This window comes from Cavia porcellus, unplaced genomic scaffold, assembly GCF_034190915.1.
Source record: "Cavia porcellus strain 051 isolate PalLab524CR breed Dunkin Hartley unplaced genomic scaffold, mCavPor4.1 scaffold_6, whole genome shotgun sequence".
Classification (NCBI taxonomy): domain Eukaryota; kingdom Metazoa; phylum Chordata; class Mammalia; order Rodentia; family Caviidae; genus Cavia; species Cavia porcellus.
The window spans coordinates 43,006,086-43,015,289 of NW_026947489.1; the positions used below are offsets into that span (position 1 = coordinate 43,006,086).

A 9,204-nucleotide genomic window follows, 5' to 3' on the forward strand; every position below is an offset into this window, starting at 1 on the left:
GTGATAAGGTCCCTTAGTAAAGCAGTGTAGTGTTTTTATATAGCTTAACACGCATTCTCCTATGTATTTTAAATGATGTCTATATTACTTAGTTTGGTGCTGTATTTTTTAAGGAATAATGGCAAGAAAATGTTGAGTACAGACACAATTCTTTTTAAAAATAGCTGTGACCGGCGAGTAGGTGCACAACCTGGGTGTGGAGGGCCATGACTGCAGGATGAGTCACCATCATGTGCAGCACATAGGTTCTGCCAGCTACTGCAGTCCACCTTCTGCCAAGCTGTGTCTGTAAGCATATGTATATGCCAGGGGAGGCTTTGGTTGATGACTGTGTATTAGCTAAGCCCTAGAGTTCTACGTTTCTTTTTCTTAAAAAGATGCCTGACAGCCTTTGGGGATATGCTCCATGGCATTGTTTCACATGTTGCTTGCACAAGGAGGCTCTTCCTCTTGTGTGACAAGAGCTTTAGGCCTGGTAAGCCCATTAACAGATTGGAAGTGTCTGCTGCCAGGATAAGAGAGTAAGTAGTAGGTGAACACTGCTATGAATTTGACTGCTTCTTTGGCTTACATTTTTGTACAAGAGACCTTTGCAAGAATCTTTAAACTTGAGTACTTTCCACAGTGACCTGCTGCTAATGATAGACAAATTTGTTAAATTTGTTACGGTTTATGTCATTCTAACTATTTATTTTTTTCCCCTAGTTGTGTCAGTCTGTGATGCCTGCTGGTGTTGATAAAATCTCTACTACCCAGAAATATATTCTGGCAAAACGCTGCTTAGTGAAGTTGATCAACAATCGAGCTAAACTACTTTCCCTGTGTTCTTGTATCCTTTATGAAGTCAAAGGCTTGAATAGGGACCTTTCAATGTCAGATCTGTTTATAGACAGTCAAATTATTTGACCACTAAAACTAAATAGGAGGGACATAATTACTGTTATTTTCTTGTAAATACCTGACACATTTTCAAATTGTACTTTTTTCTTTCCAAGTAACCGGTAATATTGTCTTATATACAGACCCTTTGTGTCAAGGCAGAGGTAAGGACTCGAGACGGAGTGCAGATGGAGTATACACACAGCCTGCCGCCTGCGCAGCCCTTTCTGCTCTCTCTGGAGGTTCCTCTGAGGAACCTCACTGTCCAGCAGGCTTCAGCGAGGCTGCATCACTGGGAGAACGCAGCCTCTTCCTTTTGTACTCCTCAGAAGCTGGGGTGCAGAGACACACCTTGAGGTTGCTGTCCTTTACCAGGAGTGCACAGTTATCATAGAGACCTGCCTCTTTGTTCTTTGGCGTCACCTGGAGTACTACTTGTTACACTGCTCGCCCATGAATTCCCAAGATTCCTTATTTGCCTCCAGACCTTTGTTTAAAAGCAGAAGACTTCAAGGTAAACTTTATTCTGTGAATTAGTGAGCCATCAATACTGATGTAATATCATGCCTTGAAAAGGTAATCACTTTTTATTTTGGCGACAAGGTCTTGGTTTGTTGACCAAGGTGGTCTTGAACTCCTGGGCTCAAGTGAGCTTCCTGTCTCAGCCTCCTCAATGGCTGGGACTCTAGTTGTGCCAACTATACCCAGCTATTTTTATTTGTTTTTGGTATAGCTCTACCACTGAACTATATCTACAGTCCAACTTTTATTTAATTTTTGTATTTGTAGGCTGCTACAAGTGAATGAGGTATTTAAGAGCTAGTAGACATAGCTATGTTTTGTAGTTTGCTTTCTGTCCATGAGAAATTGTACTAAGCAGAAGAGTTTTCGCGAGCCATTGCATTGTGGCTCTTCACATTTTTGCAGCAAAGGGCTGACTCCTCTCTAGCATTCCCTGGTCACAAACAGTTCTCCAGAGGCCTAGAAGTGAGACAGCCATCAAGCTGTGATGCCTGTGGTTGAAGTGAGCCGTGTCGTCCATGGATGTCTGGGTCCCTTCGTTGTGGAAACAATCAGAAAGCGTGGGAGCTTAGGCCTGGCCCAGAGAGGCTTGCCAAGCTTTCTGTGGCCAAGAGCTACAGACAGGGTTCCCAGGTTGTACTATTTCTCTCAGGCCTGCTGCTCTGGTCTGTAGGTTTTCTCTCTCACTCTGCTGGAGACAGACTTGCAGAACTCGTTTAACTGTGTCTCTTATCTCTAGATTCCTTCCCCTCAGAAGCCAGTCTGGATTTTAGAATTGGGCCAACTGTAGTGAGCCAACATGATATAGAGCAGGTAAGGCTGTATTCTCATACTCTTACTTTTTTTTTTTTTATTGGTACCGGGGATCGAACTCATGACCGCCTGCTTGCAAGGCAGGTGCTTATGCCGCTGAGCTAAAATCCCCAGCCCCAGTATTCTTATACTCTTGTTTTTATCTTCATTAAAGTAAAAAGGAAAGCCAGTGATATTAAAGATTGTAATTTTCAGGATCGCATACAGAGATCTGAAATGAATTTTGACTTGGCCCCTTAACAGCTATGTGGCTTGACACAACTTAATTTCTGAATCTCCATTTCTTTGTCTAAGAAATGATAATTCAACCTCAGAAGATCTTTTAGCTAGGCGAGGTTTCATTTATGTAAAGTTCCTGGTGGTGATTGTTAGTAATTAGTAGGAGTTGTGGGCTGTGTTTTAGTCAGCTTTCCACCATAATAATTAAGTGCTCAAGATAATTAACTTATTAAGGGGAAAGATTTTTGGTTCGCAGATTTTGATTTCCAGCCTAAGATTGGCCCCATGGCTTGGGACCTCTGGTGGGCATGCTTGGTAGCAGGTAGAATGTGCTACAGATCCTATGGCATGGTACAAAAGAGAGAGAGAAAATCCATGGCCCTGGAGTCCTCTCTTCAAGGGCACATCCATTGTGACCTAAGGACTTAGTGGAAACAAAGCCTTTATAACATAAGGATCTTGGGATGTTCATCACCATCCAAACTATAGCAGTGTGTATATCTCTGCTGTTACTAGCTTTGCAGAGTTTTTAATCACAAAGTATCACTCGACACTTAATTTTTCAGGAAGTAATTTAAGGGTGAAGTCAAGAGCAATCACTAAGAATTCCACCATATTAGTCTATTATAACACGCAGCGTTATGTTCCTAGTATCCTCTTGATCCACAGTGTTGGAAAAATGAAGAATATCCCAGAAACAATGAGAACACTAAACTAGTAGTGAGGGTTTGTTTCTAACCAAGCAGATATGAGAGTGTAGATTAGGGAAGATGGATTATAACTAATCTGCAGCTAGGCATCTGATGTCTTTCTCTGATTTGATATGGCCTCTTTTCTTCCCAAATCTGTTTGTGCGTTTCTTAAAGCTGATGGTTGGGCCTTAAGCAGCAGAGAAAGGTACAGCAGCCCTCAGTCCCAGCTCTCTAAGTGTCCTGAATTAACGCACTCATCCTGGGCCTGCCTGTGTTTGACCCTCAGTGATCTTTTTATAAAAGGAATCAAGGATTGTGGCCATGTACAGAACTGGCCAAAGAACAGATTATCCAGAAGACATTTAATAAATGACTGTTGAATTAATGACTTTCACTGTCCCAGTTAGATTTGTCTGTCATAAAGCTAGGGGAAAAAGTGGAGGATGAATCATCTCATTTTTTCTGTGATTCTAATGAAAAATGGAAGGCAGTTAGATGGTCTGTTTTGTACTTAATTTTGTCCTTTCAATATGACATTAAAAGGATAACCCAAAGCCACATATGCCTTGTAAGTACATATGAATGGAGATGTATATACCAACTCTTCCCTGCAGGGCGCCATTTCTGTTTCTGACTGTTTTTTTTTTTTTTTTTTTTGTCTTTTTTCTTTTTATCGGTACCGGGGATCGAACTCACGACCACCTGCTTGCAAGGCAGGTGCTTATGCTGCTGAGCTAAATCCCCAGCCCCCATTTCTGTTTCTTAAAAACAAATGCATGTAAATGTTTTAATTGCAAAATAAAGTGTTAAGTGAATGCTTCTCCCACCTACCCTGTCTTCCTCTTCTTTCTTTTTTATTTTTTGAGTTTTGTTGTTTTGAAGCTGGGTGTTGCTATGTGTTTCAGGCTGGCCTTCAACTCACAACATCCTGCCTCGGCACCTCTTTTTTCCCACCTAGGCGCCCACTCTTTTTTGTTTGTTTGAGCAAGATCTCACACAGTTATTCAGGCTGGGTTTTGAGGAGCTTGCTGTCCACCTCTTTTTGCCTCTCAAGATGGAGATTATAGAAGTGTGTCTCTGTATCTGACTTCCTACCTCATTTATGTGGCCCTGTTGGAATTGTTTTTGCATGTATGTCAGTATATCAGTATCAATAATTATTACAATTTAAAACTGATTTATTTATACAAGAAAGGAAAGAGGAAAAAGCACTAGGATCATAAAATTCTAAAGCAGAAAAAAAATGTCAATGTGTAGTTAATATGGTACCACATGACAAAAATCCGAAAGTATTTTAATTTGGAAAGATCACATTACAAAAGTGGAAAGCTATTTTAAGTTGGAAGCTATAGAAAGATGATGTTTGAGACAGCAATTCTAATAATCTTACCTGTGTTGCCTCTAGCTTCAGTCTGATGCCATCAATGCATTTGGAGAATCACTACAAAAGAAGCTTTTGGACATCGAAAGATTATATTCAAAAGTCCGATCTCGCTATAGTTTCATACAGGCTCTTGTCAGACGTATCAATGGCCTACTGAGGTTGTCAAGGAATTGAGAGCCTGTACATAGTGCTTTTCTATGGAAGAGATGAATTGGGAAAACCACCACCTTTTTATAGATCACTGTGTTTCTAAATTATGACCAAAAATATTTTGCTATTTCTTTATATATGGAATCTTTTCTGTAAACATCCTTGCCTGATTTTATCTTCACTAGTAAAAAATAAATACTTTTTAAAAAAGCATAGAAAATCTATGGTCAGTTTTTTAAAATTTTTATCTAGGAATTTTTATCTTGGGAAATTTAATATAGAAACCTTTTATAGTGATTAATTTTTCCCTAGAGATATTCTGAATGCTAAATTAGAGGAATAACCTGGACTGTTTTTTAACCTTTTACCCACACTCCCTGGAGTAGAGAAAACTATAGCCATGCCTGCCATCTACCAGGCATGGCTATAGCTTAACCCCACTTTACTTCTTGCCTGATTCTATTTACATTCCAGTGACCATAGCATCTGGAAGTGCATTTTCCTTTCCAGCTAGCAGTTATTCTACTCTGGTACCCGGGATAGTGCCAAGAGGGAAAGGAGCCTTGACTTATGTAGAACCAGAAAATACAGTTTCCAGGTGGTGTGTTGTGCTTCTTTCTTTTTTAATCTTAAAAATTGCATGGCTTTTAAGCATCTTTTAAAACAGTCTTAGTCATTATTATGTTTTGAAATTAGTTCACTGCCCATTAGTTGTAAACATTAGTCTTTGACTAGAAAACAACCTGTCAAAAAATAGATGTCATGGAGTCAGATGAAGATATAATTGGGTCCAGAATACAGTCTTGTGCCTGCTGCTCTACTACTTTAGCCTAGAGCAAACATTTTTGCTTGTTTGCCACTGGTTGGTTGGTTTGCAGTGTTGCAGAACAAACCCAGGGTCTCATGCAAACTAGGCTAGCACTCTGCCCCTGAGCTGGGCACCCTCAGCCCCTGGAAGTGATCTTAGGATATAGGTTCTGATCCAGCAATAATCAACAAAGTCTGGCAAATATAGCTAACATATTTTTTTTAAATAAACCTGTGGTGTCCACAGCAAATTTTAGCCAAACCTGAACTAAGAATTTTGGATTTATCTAACATAATTATCTTGTTCCCTGTAATTTCTTCTACAAGTGCCTCCCACTGGCTTAGAAGCTGGGGCAGTGCCCGTACATGTGGGAGGAGCTCACTGCAGTGTTGACTGACTGGAAGCTCTGTCTGCCTGCAGCAGGTGACGCAAAGGCAGGCTCAGAGGACCAAGTCACCTGGGGCACGGAAGGGTGTGAGATACTTCAGAGGTCTTCATTCAGCAAGGCAGAATGAGAGAAAACTAAGCTTTAGAGACTCAAAAGTTCCAGTATTTAGTGGAAAGACTTATCTGACCCATTCCTTAAAAATGCCAAATAAATGTAGGACTTCAACTCATTTTAACTGAGTTGGTCAATTTGTTGGGGTTGGGAAATCAGAAGATGGTATTTTTCCTCTTGCTTGTCATCACTGTAGTTTGGAGAAATTTACACATGCATTTCTTTTTGTTTGTTTGTCCCCCTCCCCCCACAACAATGGTACATACATTGCACATTGTCATCCCCGAATCATTCACCCAGAGCACAAGACATTTGCATTCAATTGTCCAAACACTACCAGCACAAATTTTCTCTTCAGTGAAGTCAAGCGAAATCAGTAGTGTATCTTAACTATTTTTGTATACATACATATATATATATACACACACATACACATAGTTTCTTTCAGCTCACACTAGTGAAACTGTACCATGTTTATGCATGAATATACATATTTCTTATCTATGCTGTATAGGCTGTGAATGTACAGCCTAGCTGTACATATATATTTGTCCACTATTTCCCTAACTTTGAAGAATTTTGAGTCCTTAAAAGAGTTGAAAGTACAATGAGACCATACACACATGGCTTCACCTAGACACCAACAGTTTGCACATTTCTTGTATCTTTTTAGGTGTGTGTATACACTGCTTTTCTTCCTTAATTTGTAATCTTTATGGCACTCTATCTTTGTATTTTAGTAAGAATAAGCATAGCTTCTTTCCTAACAGCAAAACAATCACATTTAAGACATTTGATAATAAAACAATAAAATTTTCCAGTGTTCATCTATGTGTAGTCTGGATTCCAAGGAAAAAGCTTAAAAATACAGGACACATAATTTATAGTAATATTTTATGCTAGTCACTCAGCGTCAAATACAAGAAGTACAGAAAATCTGTCTACATATGAAAGACCTAGAGAATCCAGCCAAGGGCCTGGATCCCATGGCAATACCCTGCATGAATTCAGCTGAAAACCTAGAGCCCATGACAGTACCTCCCATGAGTCCAACTGGAGGCGCAGAGTTCACAACAATGACTCATGCAAGTCTGCTTCACCAATCTGCGCTGGGAAGGTCCAAAGGTCAACGGTGAGAGCTAGAAAATCCATGCTAGTGGGGTGAAGGACCTGTGCCAGTGGTCGAAGGCTCTGTACTGGATCCAAGAAGCAACATTCAAAATAAGGACCAGGTACTTTTCCCCTGAAAAGTACTACAGCCATCCTCAGTAACAAAATGAAGTCCCAAGCTCCTTGGACAATAAGAACAGCCAAGTACATATCAGGAAACCAGCGTGATAAGCTTCTGGATACTGAACAGCACATATCATCCCCTCCAGAGCCAGGAAGCGATACTCCTTTAAGGACCAAAGTGAACCACAGCCAGTCTCAGCAACAAAGTCCTGAGCTCCTCCAGTAATAACAGTCGAGTTCATATCAGGGCAGCTAGCATGACAGGTTTCTGCAGGAGAACCATCGGCTCCAAACAACACCACTTAGGAGAACCCAGAACTCACAATGCTGCTCTTCCTCTCGGGGTCTCCCTTCAGTGCTGGCAACAGTCCTCAGGTGGGCCATCCACACTCAGCACCACACTGATTCAGCTGGTGTTTTAAGTTGTCCACACTCAGCACCACACTGATTCAGCTGGTGTTTTAAGTTGACCACCAGTTAATCCACTACAATCTATATCTAAACTTCTTCAGTTATTTCAAAGATGTACTTTAGAATTTTTTTTTAAACATTGAATTCCATCAAGAATCCTACATTACATTTAGTTATTCTTTTTTCACCTTTATTCTCAAAGAGTTCCTTGCTATTTTATTTGGGGAGTGAGTATGACATATTTTAGCTAATTTTTTTTTTTTGTCTTTTTCGTTTTTTTTTATCGGTACCAGGGATCAAACTCACGACTGCCTGCTTGCAAGGCAGGTGCTTATGCCGCTGAGCTAAATCCCCAGCCCCCTTTAGCTAATTTTTAAAAGCTTGCATATCTTACTTGATTGGATTCAATGTTTCTATTTTTGGTCAGCATTCAGCTGATTCTCTGCTCTTGGTATATTATTTCAGAAAGTACATACTAATGTGTTTCATGATTCTGTGGCTGAGCACGTGGTCAAGGTGGTATTGATACACTGTAATTGGAAGATTGTTTCCCAATCCAGTAAGTAATCTGTGGAATTATACTTGGAGAATGAATCTCTCATTTCCAAAAAACCTTTCTACCATTGCTTTGATTACTTCTATTAAGTATTATTTTTAAAATGTTTGTTTTCAATCATACTGATGATTTAATCAATGTAATAAACCTTATATATTCCCTCTATTTTCATATCATAAACCTAATTATGTCAACTCTTAAAATTATTGGTCTTGCTCCAGGTCGTGTGTGTGTGTGTGTGTGTGTGTGTGTGTGTGTGTGTGTATGAGTGTGTAAAGAAACATACTGAGACCCATCTGAACTCTTACCCTATTTCCCTACTCCTCATCTCCAGAGATCACCACTGTCAAGAACTCCTTGATCCCCCTCTTTACTCATTGCTACCTGTGTTTTCTACTTCTATATTTGTATATATTTGTAGGCATTAAATAGTATTGTTTTGGACACTGTTGATCTTTCTGTGTATCTTTATACTGTATAAAGTAATTTACAGGTTTTTTAAAATTCAGTATTGTGTTTTTTTATTTTTTGAGACAAGGTCTCCCTATACACTAGGCTGAATTTGAACTCAAGATGCTCCTGCCTCAGCCTCTGGAATGCTGGTATTATAGGGGTACATCAGCATGCCTGATGTAGCATAATCATGAATTATGATTATTCAATGGTGACAGTTCCCATTGTGCACATATCCTAATTTATACCTGTACTGTTGTGGATTGGCAGACGTTTAAGTTTCTAATATTTTGTAAACCAGAACGATAATTAGCATATATATCTCCTTGTGCGAAACATACATGTGGGTAATATCACCAAAAACGGAAATCCTGCCTTAGCACTTAAATGCCTTGTTTCACCAGAAATTGTATTTCTGTGAAAAAATTGCAGTATACTCTCACATGCAGAGTGAAAAGTCCTGTTTGTCTACACTGTTGATAATACTTCTGTCTTTTAAATTTTTATCATTCTGGTGGGTGTTTGAGTGATATCTCCACCCCCCATGTTTTTTTCTCTGTTGGATTTTTTTCAGTGTGTAGTAGG

At 39.6% G+C, this 9,204-nt stretch overlaps 1 protein-coding gene across 2 annotated transcripts in view; it reads left to right on the forward strand.

The window, feature by feature from the left end:
• The window catches only part of Nup205 (nucleoporin 205), a 70,463-nt gene extending 65,584 nt beyond the window's left edge, over nucleotides 1–4,879 (forward strand). For both annotated transcript variants that reach the window (XM_063250547.1, XM_063250548.1), the window contains exons 40-43: nucleotides 706–829; nucleotides 1,265–1,393; nucleotides 2,141–2,214; nucleotides 4,531–4,879. In XM_063250547.1, coding sequence (XP_063106617.1) covers nucleotides 706–829; nucleotides 1,265–1,393; nucleotides 2,141–2,214; nucleotides 4,531–4,683 — 480 coding nt within the window. In that variant the 3' untranslated portion in view covers nucleotides 4,684–4,879. The remainder of the gene's footprint in view (nucleotides 1–705; nucleotides 830–1,264; nucleotides 1,394–2,140; nucleotides 2,215–4,530) is intronic.
• The last annotated feature ends 4,325 nt before the right edge of the window (nucleotides 4,880–9,204 follow it).